This window comes from Artibeus jamaicensis, unplaced genomic scaffold, assembly GCF_021234435.1.
Source record: "Artibeus jamaicensis isolate MK-2021 breed Jamaican fruit bat unplaced genomic scaffold, CSHL_Jam_final contig_484, whole genome shotgun sequence".
Lineage (NCBI taxonomy): Eukaryota > Metazoa > Chordata > Mammalia > Chiroptera > Phyllostomidae > Artibeus > Artibeus jamaicensis.
In genome coordinates, this window is record NW_026521859.1 from 8773263 (window position 1) to 8800391 (window position 27129).

Sequence of the window (27129 nt, forward strand, 5' to 3'; positions counted from 1 at the left end):
ATAATCCATCATTTGAGTATAAACAGTGCTCCAAACAGAGTCACCCAGGCATCATCTAGAATGTGAGAAAACTCATTTATCATTATTTACAAAAACGAGAAATTTCTATGGCCAGCTCTGGGTTACGAAACAGATCAGTGTATTCTGAGATCCCACAGAGGAAATTAAATGTCACGAAATGCCCTCATTTGTGGAAATTGCTAAAATTGTTCTTCACAGGGCACACAGCAGCATAGGGCATCATATTAGGGAGAAATAAGAGCACAAAAAGGCTATAGTATGTGGTCAGAACTCTGGTCAGACTTTCAGATGTGACTTTCAGGACTGAACTGTTCTTAGAGGAGGAAGGGAGGGGAAGGGAAAGGAGGAGGAGAAGAAGGAGAAGAGAGCATTTTATTTTCTCTATTTCTCTATTAGAAAGGGGATTACAGACCCAAATGGAGCAATTCTTGAAAGGATTTACTTTGCTTCCTATTTTGGTAGTTTGCACTGTTTTTCTGCACCTGCCTTCCCAGGTGCAGAGCACAAACGGGGCACACAGGTAGGGGGAACAGTGGTGAAATGGAATTGCCTGGTAATAAAGCCACTGGGGATGGGAAAGGCAAAGTCAGCATTGGTGCATCAACCTGGCCATTTGCGTGCCTTACACGAAGCACTGGGGTGACTATGGAAATATCCCCCCGTATAACAAGAAAGACCGCACAAATTTAGGCAAGAGGTAATTGGAAAACCAGGAGTATAAATATCACACGCATCAATATCCTTCTCTAGACAGAGTTTACATGCTGCTTTTCTCTTTTAATGTTTTGTCATAAGAATTCCCCCTTAGCATTGACTATTCCTTGAAAATGTCCTTTGCAATAGCTGAATAGTAACCATCATATAAAAATGTTAAAATGTTTTCAGTCATTTCTTTGTATGAGGCACTGGTGGTTTCTCATTATGGAGTATTAGTCATAAGACTGGTGAATATTTTTATGCCAAAATCTTTGTCCCCCTCTCTGACAGGATAAATTCTAAAAACATAGCATTACAAAGTCAGACTTTATATTCTTTTCTTAAATTACTTAATTATAACAACACACATTACTGGCAAAAATTGATACTGGAAAAAAGCACAACTGACTCTTGTTGAGCCTACAATCCACCTGGCAGGAGCATAACTATTACACAGAAAGAGTGCAGCCAACAGAGCTTCCTGTGCTACAGGATAGAGTCGATATGATCTGCAGGGCAGAGGAAGACGCAGGTCATTCTGGTGAGCGGGTTAACTATACGTAAATTAAAAGAGTTTCTGCTGCTTTAGCTTTATGACCCTGCAGGTCCCTTAGGCCCTCTAAACCTCAGTTTGCTCATTTAAAAATAGGAAGTGTTCACTGCAGTCATGAACTGGAATACTCATTATTGGTAAACTGAATGTTCTCCTTAAACTCATGCACAGATTGAACATAATCCCAATTACAATCTAGGTCAGTGTTTTAATAGAAATGAACGAGCTGATCTTAAAATTTATGAGAAAAGGTAATGGGCATAGATTAGCTGATGCAGTCTTGAAAAGAACCATGTTGGAAGACTCACATGACCTACAGGACTTTGGGACCTACTATAAACATTGGTAATCAAGTTAGTGTGGTATTGGCATAAGGACAGACAGATGGGTCAATGGACCAGAATGGAGTCCGGAGACAGACCCGGACTTATGAGGTATATTGTTTCGACAAGGGAATCAAAGAAATTCAAAGCCAAAGAAAATACTTTTCAACAAACGGTGCTGAAACAACTGACCATCCATCTGAAAAAAACAAATCAAAACAACTTGGATCCCTATTTTACACCACAGACAAAAAAATCAATTCTACCTCGTAGAAAGATCTATGAGTGGGTGTTTGAGAAACTTGACATAAGGTTTATAAGAGACAGCATCTGCCTGCAAGCTCAGATCGTCTTCTATTCTTAAATGCATCAGGACTGATTTAGTCTAGGCTAGGGCCTGGCTAGGGTCATTCCCAGTACCTTCTTATATACTTGGAGAGAAACCAGAATTCAAAGTCCAAAATTACTATGTATCTAAAGAATATAATCATCTCAAACTCAAAAAAGGACACAAATCTTTAAGATGTTCCACCTAAAAGTAAAAGTATTGAGGTGAGTCAAAAATTTCATGTAAACATAATAATTACTCTTAAAGAGATAAAGCAAGATATTAGTAATATGGGGAATAAGAAATCATTAAAAATGGAAATATGTAAAGCATAATAGCTGAAAAATTGCACAAAGTGTGGAATAAAAAAAACAGGATAGAAACAGATAAAGAATGAATTAGTGAATTGGAAAATGGGACATGAAGGAAATCTCTCAGGCCTCAGAAGAATAAAGAGATAGAAAATAGAAAAGCTAAGCATACTCCTTCCTGGCCTTATTATGTAGTGTCCATCCTCCCCCGCCAAGAGAATTAGGGTCAATTATCCCAGCACTACTATAGCTCCCTTCTGATCCACTGGTACGAGAAGCCCAAAGCAGCCAGGCGGTAGACACATCTTCAAATCAGTATAGCCCTTACTTTGTTACTGGTGTAGATATAACCCTCCCTGGGACACTAGGGTCTCTAACCTAACAGAACCTGAACTTTGGGGGATAGAAAGAACACATTCCACACATGGTCACTGGGAGTGACGGTATAGGAGCCATTCCTACTTCCACATCCTGGTTTCCAGATGTGTGCATTCTGACTATCGGGGATACAACACCATGTACTGCCCTTGTTTTAGTGCATAAACTCCATAGTACAGGGCTAAATTCTAACCCTCGGGGTGTGGTCTCCGAGAGGCCACGGCCCCATTCAACTAGGCCAGCTGCATCTGCCCAAGAGAATATACGGGGTCAGTGCCACCCCTCCTGGGCCATGAAATTAGTCCCTGGTGTGAAGGAATGATGTTATAGGACATCACGTTGATAGATTAAGTATTCTGATGCTTTGATGGAGATATTACTGGCATAGGTATAAATTTCAGTAAGGACCAATCATTGCTGTTTTCCTCAAGTGTGAGCTTAGCATCAGTCTCTGATGCTGACATTCAGCAGTGACTAGGTGAGCCTTGGCGAGCTGAGTCCCATTCAGTTAGGTGCCGCCATGACCTATTCACCATGCCATTCATGGGCCTGTTGAACTAGCACTGAAATGAGCTTGTCCAACATTCACCGGCTTAGTCATCTGTCCACCAGATGGTTGAGATCCCTTTCTGCGGAAGGAGCCTTGTGAGCACTGACACGAGACAGCAGGATCTGTGTGCTTGGTCCTCTAACACAATGGTCCCCCATACCTCTTCCTCCTGCCCCCTTGTTCTCACACTTTCAGCCCCGGTCCTTCTGAGGCCCTGATGAATTAGCCTTGTCATTCACCGTTACTCTGTTTCCATCACCTTGGGCACTTCTCCTTCCACTGTGCCCATGTTACACAGAGATCTGACAAAGGGTGACAAAGGAATGGGAGGCAGTTCTCCCAAAACACCCTCGGGACCAGCGCTGTTCCACGCTAAAGCTGTTTCTTTGAAAAAAATCATTACTAGTAAAATTTATTAAAAGAAAAGAACTCAATGCAGCTGAAAGGAAAGTGCGAATGGTATGAGCAGGGAAGGCAACCTCTCAGCATTCAGGCATTGTGAGAATAACACCTCTCCCAATAAAAATGGTCTCAGTCTCGGAGAACTTGAAAAAGTATCAAGTTAGTGTTTGAGCAAATACAACTCTGTACTGCTTGTGATGATTTCATGTGTTTTCGTGTCATCTCTCTATCAGCATTTTCATCCCTGCAGAGACAGGAGTATATCTTATGCTTCCTTGTGTCCAACTCCCCCCACACCCGTCACAAGGCTGGGATCACAGCAGCTACTTGAATTAGTACTTTTCAGTAGACTGATCAGTCCTCACACACGCCATCCTGGGGCTCTTACTCTCAATTCTGCCATGACTGCTTTGCCCTGGTTATTGATGACCATGCTTTCTTCTGTACATCATCCATCAAGGTTTTCAAACCCCTACCCACAGATCTTTCTATCTCTTATTTCAATACATAGTGGCCATTTTTAACCCAATGCTACTTCAATTCTAAGGATGGCTGTTCTCTGGATGTCCATGCCAGTTCCCATTTGCTCAGCTCTCTCTCACAGCATCTACGTGCTGGCTGTCAAAGAAGACGTTGTGAGAGCTCCCTGACTCTACCACCTGATCAGGAACTGAGTTATTCCTACCAAGCTAAGTTCAGAGAGAGGGGAAGGGAGAGAGACAAATATCGATGAGAGAAAGATCAACAGGTTGCCTCTCATGCACCTTGATGGGGAACCAAACCTGCAACCTGGATGTGTGCCCTGACTAGGAATCGAACCCTTGACCTTTCAGTTTATGGGACAAAGCTCCAACCAACTGAGCCACACCAGCCAGGGCAGTAGCTGTGGGATCTGAAATGCATTTCAATTTCTTCTAGATCCCCTTCCCTGAGCTAGCTTTGGAAAAGACCCATTTGGATTTCACCAGCTTGGCACAGGGCCTGGTATTTGCTTGCCACTAAATAATAAGCCTTGTTATTATAATTCTATTAATATTGTTATCTGCATTATTTTATTCCCACTTCCTCTCCCATTCAGGTGACTCTTATTCTAGCTTTATAATTGTCTCTCTGTACCCATTTTGTCTATACTCCTCCTACAGCTATGTTCAGCTGCCTAGTAGAACTTGCTATTTTTTCTGTGATGTTTTAGTACGCATTCTGGAATGCTTTAAACCATCCCTCCTACTTTTCTTGTTGCCTTGCACCCCTCACCCTTTTCTATTGACTTCATGATTAATACAAATATGTGAACCAACTTGCAGCCTAAGGCAATGAGGTCACCTCCATAAATGACTAGAAAGCATGCATGCATTCATGCTGACACACCCATGTCTTCTCATTCACAAGACTGTGATTCGATGACAAGTGGGTGGTACTGAAACAAGGACATGGCAACATGTGCCACACAATACACTAAGACTAGACCAATAGATGTTACCCAGAAAAAAAAACAAGAAAAGAATATTGATTCTCCATGTGTACTCATCAAAAAACCAAAGTACTTTATATTTTTCAGTAAGAGTGTCAAAAGAATGGGTTAACTTGGATTATGGCATGAGAACTGGCAATTCCTGCTAAATGAGATAGTTAAAAAAGTAATGCTAATTTTAAAGTCAATTAAATATTGACACTGATTAAATTGTCAATGTGCTGGACCCTGTGCCTGCTGGCATTACTGCTGATGCTGAATGATCTCCACTGCTCTGGTCACAAGGGCCCTTCCTCAACAACCTTCAGCTGCCTCCTGCAGCCCACACGGATGACTCCAAATTCCCAGCCTAGTTTTCAATGCCCTCTACTACATGGCCTCTGTTCACTTTTCCTGATTATGTCTTGGACTTTCCCACCCCACAATTTTGCTTACAGTCTTCTCTGTCATTTGCATCTACTCTGTTGAAATCCCACCCATCTCTCAAGGTCTTGCTTGAATACCAGCCGCTTCATGATGCACTCTCATGTGTACTACTGCCATGAAATCCCAATGTCTTCTTCAGTCAGAGCTGATATCTCAGTACTGTGTATTTCTGTATCACTTCCCTTTGTTTCTCTCTTGTAGGAAATTACGAATTTTGCCCTGAATTTAAATGTTTAGTTATATAGCTTTGGTTAATTCACCCAGTCTCACTGAATATAGTAAATGGCCATGAGAAACTCAGTAATGTTGTGAAGGTCTTCAACACGTAATTCAAAAACTACCAAGCACTATACACATGCAAAATGGTCTCACTACTCTATTTTAGCCTGTGGATGAACACTTGGCTGACCCCATAGAATGGTCATTCTCAATTATATCACTTGGTTAAAGCAGGCCAATGAGGTCTTAAATGTCAGGTTAACATTGTATACCTTAAGTGAGTGAACGTTATGTTATGTCAATTATATCTCAATAAAACTGTTATTTAGAAAATAGCAGCTTAAATCTCTGTATGAATGGGTCAGTAGTTTACTCTGGCCCACCACCATGAATAGTACAGCCAATGAGACCAGACATTCATATGCCTTTGCTTCAAAGCAAAAATAGATGAGTTAATCAGCCAAACTCCATTCACACTGGATAGATTCTCCTATGAACTAGAGTCCCCATTAAAGGGCAAAGACCTAGCCAGCAGATGGCTCATAGCAAGGTGTGGGGGCCAGAGTCCTTTGTGAAATCAGAAAGGTAAAAACAGGTGTTGTCTAATTCACAAGATACTGAATTTTGTGATGAAAACATTTTATATAAAAAATTTTGTTTTTATTGTTGTTGAAGTACAGCTGTCTCCATTTTCCCCACACCACTCCCACCCACCCCAGCCATTCCCGCTTCCCACCCTCTTTGGTTTTGTCCATGTGTCCTTTACACATGTTATTGACAACCCTCCCCGATTTTTCCCCCATTATCCCCTCCCACCTCCCCTCTGGTTACTGTCAGTTTTGTTCTTTATTTCAATGTCTCTGTTTATATTTTGCTTGCTTGTTTGTTTTATTGATTAGGTTCCACTTATAGATGGAATTTGTCTTTCCATCTATTTGCCTCCTGGCTTATTTCACTTAGCATAATGCTTTCCAGTTCCATTCATGCTATCTCAAAGGGCAGTAGCTCCTTCTTTCTTTCTGCTGCATAGTATTCCATTTGTGTAAATGTACCACAGTTTTTTGATTGACTCATTTACTGATAGGCACTTAGGTTGCTTCTATCACTCAGCTATTGTAAATTGTGCTGCTATGAACATCGGGGTACCTAGATTCTTTTGAAGTGGTGTATCAGGGTCTTAGGGTATAATCCCTACAGTAAAATTGCTGGGTCAAAAGGCAGTTCCATTTTTAGTTTTCTGAGGAAATTCTATACCGTTTTCCATAGTGGCTGCACCAATCTGCATTCCTACCAACAGTGCACTAGGGTTCCCTTTACTCCACAACCTCTCCAACACTTGATGTTTGTTGATTTGTTTATGATGGCCATTCCTACCAGTGTGAAGTGGTATCTCACTGTGGTTTTAATTTGCATCTCTCTGATGACTGGTGATATTGAGCATCTTTTCATACATCTCTGGGCCCTCCCTCTATATGACCTCCTTGGAGAAGTGTCTGTGCAGGTCCTTTTCCCATTTTCTCATTGGCTTGTCTGTCTTCCTGGAGTGGAGTCACATGAGTTCTTTGTATATTCTGGAGATCAAACCCTCGTGTGAGGTATCATTGGCAAATATGTTTTCCCATATGGTTGTTTCTCTTTTCATTTTAATGCTGTTTTCTTTAGCCATGCAGAAGCTTTTTATTTTGATGAGATTCCATTTGTTTATTCTTTTCTTTATGTCCCTTGCTCTAGGGGACATATCAGTGAAAATATTGCTGTGTGAAATATCTGAGATTTTCCTGTTCTCCTCTAGGACTTCCATGGTGTCATGACTCATATTTAAGTCTTTTATCCACCTTGCGTTTATTTTTGTGTATGGTCTAAGTTTGTGGTCAAGTATAAAGTTTTTAGACCAAAGGCTATTCAAAACACTAGAGGAAAAAACTTGGGAGTGCCTCTGTAAACCAAGTGTCCTCTTTCTCACCTGTGACTTCATACCGCCCCTCAGGGAACTGCTGCTTCGGGTCTGTCAAAGAGCAGAGCTAAATCTGAGAAATTACCAAAGATGTCAGCTTTGGGTGTGCTCCCTTTACTTTACTTTACTTTCCTGTTTCCACTCCCTCTAGGGTCCCAGTCTATTCCTTCAGGTGCCTCTCAAAAGAAAATGCTCAACCAACTGCCCCATTCCTCTTAAGGCCTTTCTCCCCAAGAAATCGCACTACTCTGAGTGAATAAGACAGACTTAGTTTCTCACACACACACACGCATACACATGTGTGTAAAAGGATATGAGAGATGAATCTGGCATCACTCCTAGAAGAAAAGCCTTAGGACAGGGAAATAAATTTCCAATTATGAAATTGCAGCCATCCAGGAATGGGGCAGCAAATGCCCTCCCGTGGCTTTCCCAGCCTCATGCCAAGAAAGCAATAAAGGCGTAAAGCCATTGCTACCTGCTTTGCATATTCATGAAGCATAATACTTACCAAAGAACCCAGTATACTCTCAAGCTACATAATAATTGCAAAGGAGGTTTACATTTACATTTTAAATGTAAATATCTAGAGTGGGAAAAATATCCTTTTGATCTTGGAGAAAGATACTATTTCCTTTTTAGGTTGTCCCACAATCATAGTAAGTTTGCATTGATATGGTTGTTTCTTGTACTGCCCCAACCCGGGGAGGAACCTGCAACCCAGGCATGTGCCCTGAACGGCCTGAGCAGGACCAGGAATTGAACTTTTGCTCTGCAGGACAATGTCCAACAAACTGAACCACACGGGTCAGGGAGGTGGAGGCTTCCTTAGAGCCTCTGGATGTAGGGTAGCCTGCTGATATCTTGATCTCAGACTTCTAGCCTCAAAAACTGTGAGAGAATACATTGCTTGGGGCCATTTGTTACAGTAGTCCTAGGAAAACAATACAGTGTGATACAACTTACAAAATACAATAATACACAGAAGTTTACAAGGTAATATTCGACTCACATAAAGCTACAGGATGAAAGCATGATAACTGTTTATGTTAAAAATGTAGTTCTAGTTAGTACAATATATTAATTACAAATAGGCATAAAAATACTTGGACTAAGCCTTTGACTAATCTATAAATCATCTTTTTACTGAACTTCTGATGAGTCGAAATTACTGAATTCCTATCCAGAGTCCAAGTGGTTCCTAACCTATGGCCATTAATATGTGAGATCCACATTTTGCAGGATATGTTAGTATACAGGATTAAGAGGTAGACTTTTAGCTTAGTCTTTTGATGTATTGCAACCTTACAGATTTTTAAAATTGTAAAATCATTTGTTCATTTTCCCCACCGCGGCATATAGAGCAGACCAGTTTTGAAAACAAAACTTCTGTGGCAAAGCCAGTCTTAGCTATTTCATCAAGAACAGATCATATTTCAGTTTTAGCACAAACCCCTGCCAGCTCCTGAGGAAGAAGAAAAGAACCTGACCCTCAAATTCCTATTACACCGCCTTAGGCAAGCAGAGACCCCCACCCTTTCCCCCAAACCATGAGAGAATTTGACTCTTCTGTCATTCTATTATTCAGAAAATCATCACTAGCTCAGTGATGATTATATTAATTCAATAGCACAAAGGAAGAGCTACAGTCAGTATCAGATTATGGCTTAAGCTACAATGATTCCCTGATATTGCAATGGGACAGACATTGAGGCAACAGGTCGGGCAGGAGGGCTGGCACAGTTGTGTAAGCAGAATTCCATGTTTTTACAATTGTTCCTCTAACTATACTATTTTAGCCAGATTATGCTCATTAGAGACATGAGTTGTGTAACAGGCCTACCAGTGGAACACTAAAGATCATTACATGGAGGCCTGGAAAGAGTGTCTGGCACTCACCTAGCCCCTCAGCAGTCATTTTCTGAGCTCTGTACTGCTCTTACCAGCCATACCATCCTATTTCACAGGGGTAGCTGGAGAATACAGTCATGCCTTCCATAAAAACTTTGCAGAGCAAGGCAGAGTGTTCAGTGACCCGTATTAAAGGTTAGTTTTCCCTACCTCTGCTCTCTAATCAGCATAAGCTGTTCTTTGAGTGTTTGGGGCGAACCCAGGTTTGGCTTGTTTTCAGGGGTTAAGGATTTATAATATTGGAACACTTGTTCCAGGTTTGGGCGACTTCAAGGGACAGGGCTTTGGAGTCATGGAACAGCCCGTACAACTTCACTGTCACTGTGTCTGGCTAATTACAAAACCAGCCTCCCTTTTCATCCCCATCCCACATATAGAAGACCATAAACCCATGTTACTGCTAACAAAAAGCCCAAGCAGCCCTTTGGGGTGGTGTGACACGATCAGAAAGGAGCCAATGGGTAGAGACTGTTCCATCTATAAGGAGAAAAAAAAGAACTATGACCAAAATGATTGTCTTGCTTAATTAAATATTAACAGGAATATCTATCATTTTACAGCTCTTATATCTCAGATAGGAAACATGAACTCCAGGCAGAGCCAAAGCCACTGCTCTTGCTTGCTGTTTTACAGGGTGATTAGATGTTGAAATTTAAGTGGCGGCAACCAAGCAGATATTAATTACTGCTCATTTGCAGGGTGGTCAGAATTAGGCTTAGGAAATTGTGTAGGTGGACAGATCCTTTCAGGGGAGCTGGAAGTCACAGCTATAATTTATGATATTTACATTTGGCATCAAATTGGCAAACCGTGCACTTGCCCACCACACTCCTGCCAGCCTAAAAATACCATCGATTACCAAAAAACTTGAAAAATTAATTCACTACAATAAGGGAGCAGAAGAAACAGGGCCCGAGAGGACTTCCTGAGAGAGAAGTAGGACCTGAAGTTCATAGCCTTAATGCATGTTTGGAAACCAAGCCTGAAAAAGAGTCTAAAGCCTTGATGGAACTATCAGTAGCTGTTCTTTCTCGCTTTGCAAATTAACTTCATCCTGAACCTGGACAATAAACATGGGGGCTGGAGAACTGACTAAATTAAATCCTTTTAAATTAAATTCTTTGAGGTGCCAACACCAACTAATAAAAAGATTTATATTAAATTTCAATGTCCTATCCATATCCTTTGGTGTTCCTCAGAACAAAACCCAGGGTATGGTGCCATTGACCAATTTGTGGTAAGACACACACACACACACACACACACACACACACACACACCTTAACGTGTAAGAGAATAAAAGAAAAAAACCAAACACTCACACACCCCTTAACAGGTAAGAGAATAAAAGAAAAAAACCAAAAACAGTGAGCGCACAAACCACTGAGGTACAGCATTACAATCTCTCTGTATCACTGATCACAGCACTACTGCCCGTTTAGAAAAGGCACACTACGGAAAGGTTTGGTGCCCAGGCAAAGAGAGGACCGCAGGGATGTCCACACCCCCAAGCCCCAGGGATGTCCACACCAGCGTCCCAGCATAATCTGCTACTGCTTTTTGCTTCACGGGGCTCCCGCCCCCCACCCCCGGTCATCCAAACCCAAGCAGCACCCGCCCTTTCCCCCTGATTGACAGTCAGTTCAGCGACTCCCAGGAACCCGCCAACAGTAACCAGCCCCACCGGAGCAAATGAAAGCCAAGAGGCGGGGCCTGCGGGGTGGAAGTGTGGTGGTCAGGTGCTCTGCAGTAGTTGCGCGGCTGAGTGGCTGCGGGTTCAACGGTGGCCCTCGCTTCTGCCACCTGCCGGTTCTTGTCCAGGGACTGCCGAAGGGAACCCCTCTAGGTCCTCCCTTCCATTGTCTGAAACCGGTGATCGCTGCGAAGGTAAGAGTGGGCGGCTTCCCTCTCGGGGACCCACGCGGCTCCAGTGGGCTGCAGGTAAGCCCCCAGACGTCCCCTCAGTTCCACACACAGCTCTCGTTGGGTATCTGCCAGCATCGGTGGGCGTACCCTACGCCGAGACCCTGCCCAGTGTCTAGGAAGGAAGCCTGCGGAGACGGTGGAAGTGGAACGATGCAGCACCCTCTTAACCTCTATTCGCTCTACGGCACACTTAATCCTCCTGCACTTTGCCTCTTCGCGTTCCTTAGCTCCCTTCCCTCCAGCCTTTCGAGACTTATTTGTGGCGGGGGCGGGGAGAGGTTTGAAGGAGAGAAGGAACTGGAAAGCAGCCCAGTGAAATCGGGACCCAGAGCTAAGGATTCCGCTGCACTGTGCAGCATTTTGTGCATTAAAAAAAAAAAAAAAAAAAAAAAAAGCTGAGATTTCCTTCATCCCAACCCCCACTCTCTGTTCGTTGCTCTGTGTCATCCATGTGATAACGTTGGTTCTGCTTAGCAAACATTCTTAAGCTTTAGACAACACTTAGTCTTTGTTTTCCTTTGTCCCAGGAAAACTGTTCTTTACTGCTTACCACAGTTGCTAAATTAGTTTACTTAGTAGAGGAAAATCAGGTGGTTCATGTAGTTGATTCGTGTTTTGGCCTAAATTATATTTGGTTCATATTAACCTTTCTTGTGTTAAGAATGTAATAGAAAAAGGAGAAAGAAGTAGCCACCATCCTCATCCACATATGTTAGTAAATATATTTATAGTTCCCCATGGAACAGATTTTTAAGGTCCCTTCCAGAATTGGAAACACTTGTGCCATCTGAGCAGTAGTTTTTAAATGTGTTTTGAACCATTGTGTAGAGATTAATAAGACAGTTTCAGTTTAACTAATTCAGTTCCGTGTATGGTGAAATCATGATTACAAAACAAACAAAATGCAAGTATGCCAAGCAGTTTTTATTTCCCTATAGCTGTAATTTATATAGCAAGGCAAGACAGGGTCTGTCTTTAAGGTTTAAAATGTCTCCAGTGTATTCAAATTAGGAAGATGTCAAAGCTGAATTGAAGAGATTTCTTGTTACGAAATATGGTTACATACAATTTTTGGTGCGCTTATAATACCTTCCTGCAAGAATGGACAGGAGAAAGGGAGAACAAAACATCCCCAGTTGATTTGCAAGCCCAAGGGAACTGACAAAATGTACATATATATTGTTTATTCATATTGTCTCTTTTTAAAAATATATATTTTATTATGCTGTTAGAGTTGTCCCATTTTTTTTTCTTCTTTATTCCCCTCTGCCCTTACCTCCCTCCCCTTCCCACCATCATCCCCCCAACTTAGTTCATGTCCATGGGTCATACCTGTAAGTTCTTTGGCTTCTATATTTCCTTTACTGTTCTTAACCTCCCCTGTCTATTTTGTACCCACCATTTATGCTTCTATTCCCTGTACCTTTTCCACCATTCTGCTCCCTCCCCGTACCCACTGATAACCCTCCATATGATCTCTATTTCTGTGAATCTGTTGCTGTTATAGTTGTTTGCTTAATTTGTTTTGGTTTTGGTTTTAGTTTTGGTTCAGTTTTTTTCCCTTGTCACACCACCGATTGAAGCCAAACAGCACAACATGCTGCCACTTCACCCCAAAGCGATGTTTTTGCTTTGCCCTGTCTTGACGGCTCAGTGGGTCATTAGCGAAAGGCCCAACAAGTGCTTTTCAAAGGGGCCTTGGTTTGGTTTTTGATAGGTGTGAGTTTGTTGTCATTTTATTGTTCGTATTTTTTATCATCTTTTTCTTAGATAAATCCATCTAACATTTCATATGATAGTAGCTTGGTGATGATGAACTCCTTTAACTTGATCTTATCTGGGAAGCATTTTATCTGCCCTTCCATTCTAAATGATAGCTTTGCTACATAGAGTAATCTTGGTTGTAGATCCTTGCCTTTCATGACTTTGAATACTTCATTCCAGCCCCTTCTTGCTGGCAAGGTCTCTTTTGAGAAATCAGCTGATAGTTTTATGGGAACTTCTTTGTAGGTAACTATCTCCTTTTCTCTTGCTGTTTTTAAGATTCCCCCCTTATCTTTCATCTTGGGTAATCTAATAATGATGTGCCTTGCTTGGTTGTGCTTCCTTGGGTCCAACTTCTTTGGGAGACTCTGAGCTCCCTGGAATTCCTAGAAGTCTATTTCCTTTGCCATATTGGGGGAGTTCTCCTTCATTGTTTTTTTCAAATAAGTTTTCAGCTTCTTGCTCTTCCTCTTTTCTTTCTGGCACCCCTGTAATTTGGATGTTGGGACATTTAGAGTTGACCCAGAGGTTCCTAAGCCTCTCCTCATTTTTTTTTGAATGGTCATTTCTTCATTCTGTTCTGGTTGAGTGTTTATTTCTTCCTTCTGATCCAAACCTATGATTGGAGTTCTGGTTTCCTTTCCATCACTGTTGGTTTCCTGCACATTTTCCTTTATTTCACTTTTCATAGCCTTCACTTTTCCCTCTATTTCTGTGACCAAACTCTATCATTTCTGTGAGTATCCTGATTATCAGTGTTTTGAAGTATGCATCTGATAGGTTGGCTATCTCTTCATCGCTTAGTTGTATTTTTTCTGGAGTTTTGATCTCTTCTTTCATTTGGGCCATATTACTTTGTCTTGGCGTGCCTGTTATGTACTAAGGGGCAGAGGCTTAGGTGTTCACCAGGGTGGGGCAACCCACATTGCTGCTTTGTGATGCTATACATGGGGGAGGGGTCTGAGAGGGAACAATGCTGCTTGCATTGTTCTCAGTAGGCTTTCAGTCACTTTCTCCACCATTCACAAGCAAATTGGGCCCTTCTGGTGCTGATTCCTGTGTGGGTGGGTTTGGGTACGTTCCAGGATCCTGTGGGTCTCCCCAATGAACTCTCCTGTGAGGCTGGGAGTTTCTCCTTCCACCTCAACTCTCCACAGGTTATTTTAGTCAGAGGTTTTGAGGCTTTATTTCCCTGCGCTGGAACCCTGGATTGCATGGTCTGTCTCATTCTCCAGTTGTTCTTCTTGGTTTATCCACACACAAATGTGGGATCACCGGCTCAGCCAGCCACCACCTTGCCTGCCCTGCTTCTCCACCCCCATCTTGCCTTGAATCCTCTCTGCCTGGCTGCCCACCTCCAGCACTCCTACGGGTCTGGATGAATGTTTCTTCTTTAATTCCTTGGTTGTAAAACCCCCATACAGTTCCATTTTCTGGCAGTTCTAGTTATTTTGGGTTTTTAAATTTGTTGTCCTTATGATTGTGAGAAGAGGCAAAGTGTGTCTACCTACACCTCCATTTTGGCAGGAGGTCTGCATATTGCCTCTTACTAGCTTTCTTGAATAGAATAAAAGCTTTTTAGAAATATATGCAGATTAAAAGAAAAACAAATACACCAAGAACCTTGGTCCAGAGAGATAATATTTAATCTGGAAAATGACTTTTCTCCCATATCACTGATAAGATTCAATGTTAACAAATTTTGACATTAGGAAGGTCAGATTTCAGAAATATGTTTCTGTGTGTACTTACTTCTTTGTACACAAAGAAGGCTATGTTTGATTATTACTAAATGAATGCAGATTACATTTCACAAATAAATTTGAATGTCATAAATTCTATGTCCCTTCAAGAAACCAAGTCAACGTATTTTCTTTTTTTTTCTAGTAACATCTCTGACCACGATGAGCCAAATACTGGGTTAGCCAAAAAGCCCGTTACTTTGTGTAGAGCCCAGTTTTTTTTTGTATGATGGCTCTGCTAGTGCTTAGTTGTCTTTAACTTCATTCGAAACAATTTTATTGTTTTGTGACAACTGTCATATTAGTATTCATTACAAAAATCAAAATTGGGACATTTTTATGCAGCCATTTTAATATTGAACATGGAAAATATGTAACATTTTCAGTATGTTATGCTTTATTATTTCAAGAAAGGTAAAAATGCAACTAAACACAAAAAAAAGGTTCGTGCAGTGTCTAGAGAAGATGCTGTGACTGATCAACCATGTCCAAAGCGGTTTGCAATGTTTTCTAGTATATTGACATTTTGACCAAATCATTCTTTGCTGTGGGGCTGTCTTATGCGTGGGAAGATGTTTAGCAGCGCCCCTGGCCTCTACCCATTAGAAACCAATAGCAGGAGATGGCTGACATACTCAAAATATCCAAATATCCAAATCAGTGGTTATTGGTGAAAATAAAAAAATTGTCTTTTATTTTATGTAAAAAAATGCAACAGACTTTTTGGCCAACCCAATATAAGGCTTTGGCTTTGAAAACTATACATCTTTTTTTTAAGCATTACTGGATTTGCTAATGTTCACAGGTGTTTTACTGTCAGAAGTCTGGCTCAACCTGAAAATGTATGAAATTATACAACCTGAAAAGCTGTAGGTAAATTATATCACATTTTAAAATGCTATTTGGGGACCTATTAAAATAATTCTTTAGAGGAATGTTTTCATTTTTGTAAATTCTTGGAAACTAAAACATTCTAATGCAGGTAAAATTCTTAGCTTTATTATACAGGTAGCCCCAGGTGTCTTGTTTAAGATGGACTTCTGCAACATAATCCTTCCAGGCTACAATTTATGATATAACTGAGATTACTAAGCACTATCACTCTCAGTTTGGGGTAAACTATGCAAAGCAAAATTATTTTCCAAATGTTACTAATTTCTATATCTTTTTTATACAGATTATCTTATGCTGAATTGTTCAAGGACTTTGAAAATGACTTCAAAATTCATCTGGGTGACCTTCATACTCGCTACATTAACATTTTCAATTATATTTTCTCTCCAACCAGACCAGCAAAAGGTTCTGCTAGTTTCGTTTGATGGATTCCGTTGGGATTACTTATATAGAGTTCCAACACCTCATTTCCATTATGTTATGAAATATGGCGTTCATGTGAAGCAGGTTACTAATATTTTTATTACGAAGACCTATCCTAACCACTATACCTTGGTAACTGGCCTCTTTGCAGAGAATCATGGGATTGTTGCAAATGACATGTTCGATGCTATTCTGAACAAATCTTTCTCCTTGGACACCATGAATATTTATGATTCCGAGTTTTGGGAAGAAGCAACGCCAATCTGGATCACAAATCAGAGGGCTGGACATACTAGTGGTGCCGCCATGTGGCCTGGAAGTGATGTAAAAATACATCAGAGCTTTCCTACTCACTACATGCTTTACAATGAGTCCGTTTCATTCGAAGATAGAGTTGCCAAAATTGTTGAATGGTTTACGTCACAAGAACCCATCAATCTTGGTCTTCTCTATTGGGAAGACCCTGACGACATGGGCCACACTCTGGGGCCTGACAGCCCACTCATGGGCCCTGTCATTTCAGACATTGACAACAAGTTAGGGTATCTCATACAGATGCTGAAAAAGGCAAAGTTGTGGAACACGCTGAACCTGATTATCACGAGTGATCACGGGATGACCCAGTGTTCTGAGGAAAGGGTAATAGAACTTGACCAGTATCTGGATAAAGACCACTATGTCCTGATTGACCAGTCTCCAGTAGCAGCCATTTTGCCAAAGGAAGGTAAGTTCTGCCTGAGTCAAAACTCAGGTCTGTCCGCGTGTCTGCAGTGCAGTCGAGAGGGGACTTTCTGTTTCTGTGGCTTGAACATGCTTGCCTGTGACGTGGTTGTGTTCAGGAATTTAATCCTTAGACCCTGAAAAAATGAAGCCTCTCTCTCTCTCTCTCTCTCTCTCTCTCTATTACTGAGCTGAACTTGGGTTCACTTCTTGGTGATCAAGTTACCAGAATTTGCAACAACTGTGGTTGCCACACAAAGTGAAATTTATTTGCAGCTGAATGTGGAGCCCACAGGGAATAATGTCCAAAGCCATGGCTCCCCAAACCGGGGAGCCTCTGAACTTTCGTCCTGTCAGATTAATGCATATTCTCGATGGAAATGTTTGTCCTAGCGGTAAGGGCTGGTGTAGGGAAGCAGGCCGTGCCTCTTCATATGTCCTATTTTCAGAAAATGGCATTGAAAGCCCTCCCAGAAGCAGGGATTTTACTGTTATTATAACAAGCTCTTGGTTGCCTTAAGTTTATAAACGATGCCTTCACCTGTTAGAGCTGGTTCCTTCTGGCTTCCTCCAGTGCTATCTGCAGGTGCTTACCTGCCAGGCCCTAGCTACTCCCCGGAATGTATGCCAACAGGATAGTTTAAATTTTTTAATTGTATTTATTGAGGTGACATGGGTCAATAAAATTGTATAGGTTTCCAGTGTACAATTCTGTAATGCATCCTCTGTATGTTGTGTTGGGTGTTCACCACCCCAAGTCAAGTCTCTCCATCACCATTTGTCCCCCCTTTACCCTCTTCCACCTCCCCCCACTCCCTTGCCCTCTGGCAATCACTACACTGCAGTCTGTGCCTAAGAGTTGCTTATCCCCTTCACCTTTTTCACCCATCCCCCCAACCACTTCCCCTCAGACAGCTGTCAGTTGCTAACAGAATATTTTGTTGTTTCCTCAAACCAGCCTAACAATATTTTGTTATATTCTCAAACCAACTGCAATCACTTGGAGTGTAGCTTTTCCCTTTTTCCCTGGAGTGTTGGAACTGATGCTCTCCATGTATTTATAGCAATCAGATTTAATGGTTTTGGACTCATTGCACACGATGAGAGCTCAGCCCCTTCTGAGAAAGACTGAGACGGGAAGGCAAAATGACAGCGGTTTCTCAGCAGCCTCCGAAGCCTCTGCACATCCTCAGGGCCCACATAACAGCAGAGCAGTGGCTTGGAGCAGGGAGAAAGCTTTGATCAAACTGAGGTTTCATTTTCTTAACGATGAGTAGGGGAAGTAATAACAATACCTTGCATTTTTGTAAACCTTTTCTTGAATCCTCATAGCAACCTTGTCACCTGGTATTACACCCCCAGATTCCAGGATAAGTACAGAGCAAGACAGGCCAACCCCCCTGACCTGTGTTTTGTCACTTCCTAGGGTTAATCTAGGTATCAAACGAGAGAACAGATTTTGAAAAGCTTTCTACCGAACCAATGAGAGGTCTGTCCCTCGAGGGGAAATTTCGAGAATCATAGGGAGGGAACAGTCAATGTTAAAATATGCACATGTACCTACCTGCAGACTTTTCAACAAATTCAATATCAGATAGCAAGTTTGTTGTTGTTTCAGAAAATCGCAGCAACTCTTCAGTTTTCCTTATAAAACTGGTATGGTGTTGCCCTGTACGGTGTGGGAGGCAGGGAGCAACCCCTGCTGGGTGGATGTGAAAAATAAGAAAAGAAGTAAAGACCATGCCCGGTTCACTGCATGTGAAGTTCTTGGAAGCACTTTTGCAAGACCTCCCGGGTTTTAAAGAACTTTTCCACTTTACAATCTGCTTTCCACCCAACTCTCACCCTCCACTCACCATATTTTCTTACCTAGAGATTCTCCGTCTCTGCCCTCAGTGACCACCAGAACGTAGCCCTTTGTTTCAGCTTCCGTATTGCAGTATTAATGTGTGTTTGCGTGTGTGTTTAAGAAATCTCAAACTAGAGATTTCAGATTCTTTACAATGAATGACCTCTTCATTGTTTAAGGTGAATTTCCTTAGAAAAGAAGGTTAATTCTTTCTGTTTCCTCCCTCAAGGGTTTTTCTCAAAGGGGATGGGAGTTCTAAAGTGTCTGGCTAGATTTCATTGTGTACAGCTTGCTGGCTTTTTCCCTCAGTCGGGCATCTGCATCAGTTGACCTCTGGTGCCACAGTTGTTTTCTTTGATTATAGCACGGAAAGCTTTGTTCTGAGTGCCCCCATTCTCCTTTCTCTTATAGGTAAATTTGATGAAGTCTATGGGGCACTAGCTCATGCACATCCTAATATGACTGTTTACAAAAAAGAAGAGATTCCAGAAAGATGGCATTACAAATACAACAGTCGCATTCAACCAATTATAGCAGTGGCTGACGAAGGGTGGTATATTTTACAGAATAAGTCAGATAACTTTATGTGTAAGTATATTACAGTTATTTCTTCCCATTCTGCATTGCCGTTTGCTAAAGTGGACACTATGGACAGCACAGCAGTTTACTTACTGAATGAATAACTAGCTAATATCATACACTAATAGCAAATTAAAGATCCCTGGGGCTTTAATGAGAGGCAACCTTCTAAAAATGAAACATTTACTTCTCTTGAAGCCATCAAACCCAAAGTATGCACAGTGACCTATATACTGTCAGTTATAATAACCATTCTGTGAGCAAAACATAACTGAAATTTGTGAATTGAATTATTTTCTCTATCCATTTTATATTCTGATTTCATTAGAATTTAAACTCTAGTTTTTATATGCAGCTGTTAGTATTCTAGGTTTTTTGTTTTGTTTTTTTGGCCCTTCTGGCTCTACCAAATGTAGGCCAGCTTTGCTACACCTTGGAGCCATTTCTAAAAAGAGGTGAATGTCTCATGGAAAATAATGTATCAAGACATGCTTTCCTAATATCTAGTGATATAATTTTGGAGATATCACCACTGAACAAATTTGTAATATAATGGAACTTCCATTTAAAATTCAAACATGCATAATAAGGAACTTTCTGCCATCCTTAATGTGTAATTTTTCTTTTTATACTGCTTTTAACAAGCTAGCCAAATGGAAATGCCATTGACAAGATTTTACTCATCATCATTGTGTCTGTCATTTGCATATTTGCTCTCAAACTCCCTGCTCTGCTTTGTATCACCCTCCAGATTTACTGCATTTTGCCATATGTAGTGCATACTTTTTTGCCCAAGTTTTTGAGGGAAAATAAGGATGCACATTATACATGGCTATAATGTCACATACCATGGGTATAATAATCCCGTGTATAATGCACACAAAATGTTATGTGTGCACATTATACACAGGAGCACATTACACACAGCAAAATACGCTCCTTTGTGATCTGGTTTCTGGTGAGGTCTGGCCTGTGGAACAGAGTATTTGTTCCCTACGTTCTGCCTTAGGCTGTGTGCCTGACGGTGGCTTCATTTCCTCTGTGATCCCAGCCCCTTCTAGACAACCGTTCCTATGGCCTCAGCTCTTCCTGAGAAAAGCCTCTGTTCATCCAGCCCTGGGGCCCGCAGGAGTGTTACAGAACAGGGCCAAGCAGGGGCAATTATTGGCCCACCCACTAGGTTCAATTGTCCGTTGCCATAAGAAAGATGTTTCTCAATGCCAGAGATTTGTGAAAAGGAAAGGAAATGTTTGTTTAATGCTATACAGACTTAAAGTAGTGACCTAACATCTTCATTAAAATATCCAAGTGCTTTTGGATACCCACAGACACCCACAGTGCTTCCTTCTCCCCCTGTCCTATTTTGGGGTACTTTAACTCAGGAAAATAAGCACAGGTCCAGGATCCAGGCCTCTGGCATCGTCAACTGTGTTGCTGTCCAGGCAGGATCTCTAATTAATCCAAAGCCGTGTGGCACCTTCTCATGGCCTACTGGCAAGAGTTCTTTCTCCCTTCTTCCAGGCAAAGTGTCTCCTGCTTCCCAGGCCACGTGGCCAAAAGGAGCACCCCAAAACTGCGTGGGCCTCTTCTACCAAAGCTGCGGGGATCCCCACTCTGGCAAAGCCATGTGGTTCTCAATCCCAGTGGCTGCCCTGACCATGCCAGTATTCCTCTGTACCCCCATTTCTGACTCCTCCTACCATCAGTTACACCTGTCAGCATTCCTGTGATACTCCAAGTTTACTGGGCTGCCATCGTGAGTCTGGGCAGGTTTGGCCCCACGTCCTGGAGCCAATCTTCTCCAGGCTCCCATGCAGGCGCTGTAACTCGGGGAACCTGCCCCCCCTTACATCTTTGGGGGGAAGTGACTTCATCCCCCTAGCTCCAAGCCTGGCCACGGCCATTTAACATATGCAAGTGACCTACCAAAGACTATAGATATGTTAAATGGCCATGCCATGGATTAGCTGCAAGGCTGTGGCTGTACAAAACAGCCCTGCATGTTCCTGCTCCATGTGTCCCTTCCCCCAATTCACACCTGTGGGGGAAGGGGCAAGAACATCCTATATGTCTTTCTAGTATTTCCTAGATACCTTGACTTCTAGGCCCCATTCCAAATCTCTTTTGGGGGCCCCCTCTTGGCTGCACTCTGTATCAGGAGGTTCTCACTGTTCCTAATCACGTTTGCTTCTCAGCTCTTCAACACGTTTGTGACTAGTCCCCATGTTCAGTCCCCCTCCATTGGACCACCTGGCGTGGGCTCCTGGTGGATGAGGTGGTAGCACACATTGCTGAGCAGTTAACAGTTCACTGGGATTTATTTCTACTCCCCGTTATTTGAATGTTGCAGGAACCACATTGTGTGAAGCTATCTTGAAATGATTTTGGGGGTTTGTCCTTGATTTGTGTGTATGTGTGTGTGTCTGTCTGTCTGTCTCAAGAGATGTACAAAAATGTCCATTTAGGTAGAATTAGGTTCCTAGCATGTGTACTGAGAAAAGGAAATGCAGTTGCCTGTCAGTGACTCTTGGAATGCACACATAATTCATAGTGACAGATTATGTGCCATTATGTAATTGTACATGTACATGGTTTCTAGTTCTAAAAACTGGTTGTACATACAGATAGTGATCTGTAAACTAATATTTAATCACATCAGGGGAACCATTTTAAGAGAGCCTTTAAAAATCATTTCTTTGGCCACGAGAATAACTGCCACCTTGACCTGCTCAGATTTTTGTGTGTCACGCAGTTAGCTCTTACATTAGAGGAGTTGCTCAGAGCTGCGCAGTTAACGTGACTGACTGTAAGGGGCCCTCTTCAGATTTGGTTTGGTGAGCTACAATTGCACAATAAATTGGTCACACCTGTTTTTGACAGACAACCTTAATGCTCCTTTTTATATTACATCATGTTCACTCATTCAACAAAATAATTAAATATTGACCACTGCTCTTCTCAGCCCGAGTTCTGAACGAGATTAAGCCCAGATGTTCGAAAGCAGAGGTTCTCAGAGTGTGCTCCCTGGACCAGCAGCAACCAAATTACCTGGGAAATTGTTAGAAATGCAAATTCTAGGGCCTGACCCAGATCTACTGAACAGAAACTGTGAGGGTAAAGCCCAGCGCTCTGTGATTTTACATGGGCCCCCCAGGAGTTGAGGACACATTGAAGTTTGAGAACCGCTGCGCTCAAGCATCCACTATTAAATATTACCTACTAGGTCAAGCACCTCTGGTAGGGGTGCCCCTGGAAAACAAAGTCCCTCTTCATGGGGAAGGTTTTATAAGTCATAATGGTTTCATTTCAAATCGGATTTTCTAGTAAAAAGTGGGATTTGGGAGAATGACCTTTGCCGTCATGACTGAGAGTCTAGATCCCAACTTCTTACAGAAATGAATGAATATCCCATCAATTACCAATGATATAATGGCCTATTTCCTAATTTGATGTTCTCAGAGAATGCCATAGAATTGCATAGTACCCTGTCAAATAATTACAGATGATTTCATAAATTCAGCATTATTGTTACTTGAATAAATACAAAAGAATCATGGCATTTGGACTTTTTTTTAATGGATTTGGCCAGGCAGATTTGGAGTTGCTATGAGGAGATGACTAAGGGTCAATTCATGACTTTGCAGAGAAATTGATTGAGGATTATTATTTTTTAATATTGTATTCCCATTGCATATTTCCCCATAGCAGTGCGGGTACTGGAGACTGATTCGCTAGCCATTGTCCTCACCACCTTTAAAATATGATCTGTCCATTTTCTTAGGTTGTCATCAACAGTAGCTTCTTTACCATTGCACCAAATACCATGCTCAGTACACATGCCTTTAAAATGCAGCTTTTATCATGGGGGATATAGTGAACAATATTGTAATAACTGTCCATGGTACCAGGTGGGCACTTGCATCATCGGAGGGGAACACTTTGTAATCTATACAAATATCTATCCACTGTGCTGTGCACCTGAAACTAAATAGAAAAAAATGTTGGTTGCAAACAGTAATTGAAAAATAAAATAAAAAATCACAAAGCCATCACCAAATAAATGAAGTATAGCTTTGATTCTGCAGTTTTCATCCTTTGATTTTGTATCACTTGGTAAGTCAGAAGATTCCTCAAGTTTTTCCTTTTTGTACCACTACCAGGGCACGTGGTGCCAAGTTGGATGCTGATCTGAACCACAAGAGTCAAGATTTCACCCCGTCCCAACCTTGATTTTTCGATAGTAGATTGTAACTATAACTAAAGGTTTGATTTTCAGGGGGTCTTTTGTTTTGCTTTATTTATTATTTCTCCCCTTCTATTAGTAACTATGGATCTATTGTCTTTATGACTGAGAGTACTGTTAGAACAATCATTAGAACATAGTACGTTCTTAACAAGTAGTTCACTTGCCTCCAAAAAAAATGTTCGATCCATTTGCCCTTGACTTGGCTCCTCTTTGCTCTTCACCCTCCCTCCTGTGAGTGTGCTTTGCAGTAATTTTCCTTTCCAGTGCCTGAAGTGAATTGTGATGTTGACAACAGAAAAGATTGTTTGCAAAAGACTATTTTAAAAGTCCATTTGGATAAAAATTGCATTTCCTTTTTCAGATTTTGACAGTACAACAATTATTTCCACTTCAATGCCTTTTGGTTGGCTAACCTTTCATGTATCTTATCTTTACAGTAGGCAACCATGGTTATGATAATGTGTTAGCAGAAATGCATCCAATATTTTTAGCCCACGGACCTGCCTTCAGAAAGAATTTCACAAGAGAAGCCATGAACTCCACAGATCTGTACCCACTGCTCTGCCACCTTCTCAGCATCCCTGCCATGCCACACAACGGGTCACTCAGGAACGTCCAGGACCTGCTCAGTTCAGCAGCTGCGAGAGCACTTCCTTACACGCAGAGTACGACGCTCCTCCACGGTAGTGTCAAACCAGGGGAACATGCGCAAGAAGAGTCGTACGCTTATTTCATAGGGGTCTCTCTCGGTAGCATTATAGTTATTGTATTTTTTGTCATTTTTGTTAAGCATTTAATTCGAAGTCAGATACCTGCCTTACCAGATATGCAGGCTGAAATAGTTCAACCATTATTACAAGCTTAATGCTACTTAGGAGTGGAGGTCACGTAATTCTGTCAGTGTTTAAAGGTTTCAGATTCTAGGAAACCACCTTCAGACCTTTGCACAGACACCTTTAAGCAGTTATATGCATATTCAGGCACAGCCTCTTCCTCATGCACATGCACACACAGATGGACCAAAATACATATATCTGCAAAGCATTAAAAATGTGAAGGTATGTTTCCATTGTTCTGTCCAGCTTACGGAGAGATAAGATCTGCTTTATTTCGACTTGGCACATATAATGTATATATTTAGCAACTTTGCACTATTTGAAGTACCTTATATATTGTACTTTAAATTACTCTCCTAATGGGTACTTTTATGTGAAATGCACTTTATTGACAATTATGTCTTATAACCTGGTTGAAAAAGACAACTTTTTACGCCCATGTCACAATACTTGTTTGTCATTCAAACTGAATGAAATTTCTAACAATTCCTGAACAATACAGACATTTACTTAAATTGGGAGAGCTAGAACAAAGCGAAAACTGTTGAAAGTTAAACGGGACGACCTTTGTGCATCGCATCTTGGAGAGCGACAGTCCTAACAGCAGGCTGTGTCTGGGCATTTCCTTGTCGTATTTCCTTCCACGGGACTGGGGTTCTCATTTTATTTTCTGAAAAATACTGGCAGGTTCATTCTAAACAGATTCTTTCTGTCACAAATTTCATTATTGCTATTTCCCGATTAGTCATTTTACTCAATTTTTTAATACCATGACTATACATTTCTTACCTCTGTAGTCCGACACTGGCTTGAATATTGGCAATCAAGCATCATCTCAGCAATGTTTTCTCTTGTTCTATAATTATTTGCTCTTTTGAAAAGTAAGTCATTATTCCATTAAAATCAAATGAGATCAAAGCAACGTCTGTTTCATTTCTGGTAACACATAGTAACAGAGCACAAGCACCTTTTAGATGTCAATATTTGAAGATCCAGAACTAGCATAAACTCCGATAAAATGTAAGCCACCGAGTCCTTGAAAAGAGTCATGGGGAGCACGGGGGAAAAATTAGGACCATCGCTGTCCACAGTACAGTGCTAAAGGTGCCTGGTGGCAAAAACTAGCAAAACAACGCTTAGAAGTAACAGGTGTTGAAACAAGAGGAGGCTGGATTAGAGCCTTGTTTCATGAAATATTTGAGTATTTGCCCTTCCCCAGGTGTTCAGTGGAATCAGAGATGAATCCAGGTTCACAAACAGACTTTCCTTTCTGGGTAGTTTTTCACCTGCCTGGTCATCTCAGCTCCTCTCATTCCAACCACCTAGAGCCACGCTTTGTCTCTTTAAAGTAGTTGGGTTGGGGAGAGGGTGGTATTGCCTATGGTTTCTCAGAGGAAAGAGGAGGGCCTGCAAAGAATAGCTTTCCTTGAAGAACATAGAAACCAATAGAAACACATGGCCCATAGAAAATACTGTGGTTTTATGTATAAATATGCACCAAACAGACAGGAAAAATGGGAAATGTATTTCAGAAAGGATAAATTAGATGTAAAGAACGGAAGTGGCATGGTTAATACAATTGAATTTAAGTGCTCCTAAAATGAGGTGGGTGAATTATTTTTAAAATAATGCCAATAAAAAAATGTTAGCACCTAACTCTCATTTTATTATACAACCTCTTAATAGGATAGGTTGGAATCACTGGAAGTATACTACGGACTAAAAGACTAAGAAGTTAGATGGCAGGTAGCAAACTCAAGAAGTCTGAACTCGGGATTAGACGTTCTAGAAATGTGACCAGTCACTTTGGCTTGCTTTGTAGCTGTGAACTTACCTGCATCATTGAGATGCCAATAAAATGACTGAAAGGAAATTGGTCTATTCATTACTATTTAAGTGCTATCTGTACATTTAATCAAATTGTTTCATTAAATTTATTTTAGAAGGTGCTATGACCTTAATAGTAAGAACAAAGTAAATTCTGTAACTTTGATGAAATCATTAAAATTCTGTTACAAACATTTCATTATTGAATGGTTTCTTTTATTTACTGATAATTCTTTTCCCGTGAAAAATTAGGAAAGTTTATCTGAAGGAAAATAAAATTTTAAAGTTTGCTGGGAAAATCTAGTCACTCATCATTCTTTGATAAGCTTTTTGGTTAGGTTTTACCTGCGTGTCTGCGTGGTCATACTTTGTATGCAGTAAACAAAAATTAGCACATAGAAATGAAGTTTACACTAGCTAATCTAATTGTAATTAAGACTTTTCAAAAGGTCAGAAGAGTTAACTTTTCCCTACTCATCATTTTGGTTCAACATCCTCTAGCACCTATTTTGTACAATTACTCAGTTAAGCTTTTTCTTACTATGTGCTTTGCAATTTCTGGCTGTGTCATCTGCCATTTTGATTTAGAATTCCGAGAAGTAGATTTTAGATTGCTTTTCAGAATGTTTTGTGACCTCTTAAGGTAAAACTAGGATCCTATTATTAGTTTCAGTTTCTTACAAAGCCCTGTCGTGTCTAGAAAAATCTAATGAAGATCCCAGCTCCTCTAGTTCTCACCTTCTCAGCTGTTCGCTGGGGTGACACACTCAAGAAGCAGTA

At 41.2% G+C, this 27129-nt stretch overlaps 1 protein-coding gene and 1 non-coding gene across 3 annotated transcripts; one reads left to right on the forward strand and one right to left on the reverse strand.

Annotated features, from left to right (window-relative positions):
• The first annotated feature begins 11276 nt into the window (after positions 1-11276).
• Positions 11277-26543, forward strand: ENPP5 (ectonucleotide pyrophosphatase/phosphodiesterase family member 5). 2 transcript variants are annotated; one of them, XM_037142574.2, is made up of 4 exons: positions 11277-11484; positions 16153-17016; positions 19273-19449; positions 24124-26543. In XM_037142574.2, exons 2-4 carry the CDS (start codon positions 16161-16163, stop codon positions 24549-24551), a joined length of 1461 nt encoding a protein of 486 aa, XP_036998469.2. In that variant the 5' UTR covers positions 11277-11484; positions 16153-16160; the 3' UTR covers positions 24552-26543. The 2 variants fall into 2 exon arrangements, with proteins under 2 accessions (XP_036998469.2, XP_036998468.2); XM_037142573.2 differs by having other exon boundaries at positions 11277-11430.
• Positions 13030-13165, reverse strand: LOC119047221 (small nucleolar RNA SNORA21). Its single transcript, XR_005082104.2, has one exon. It is a non-coding gene; the product is annotated as a small nucleolar RNA SNORA21 (small nucleolar RNA).
• Positions 26544-27129: the final 586 nt, after the last annotated feature.

What these genes read in the sequence shown, in the direction of transcription:
- ENPP5 (XM_037142574.2), top strand. Translation starts at nt 16,161, where the DNA reads ATGCTGAATTGTTCAAGGACTTTGAAAATGACTTCAAAATTCATCTGG. An exon ending in AGCCATTTTGCCAAAGGAAG is followed by an intron (nt 17,017 to 19,272) that starts GTAAGTTCTGCC and finishes TTTCTCTTATAG; the next exon opens with GTAAATTTGATGAAGTCTAT. An exon ending in TAAGTCAGATAACTTTATGT is followed by an intron (nt 19,450 to 24,123) that starts GTAAGTATATTA and finishes TTATCTTTACAG; the next exon opens with TAGGCAACCATGGTTATGAT.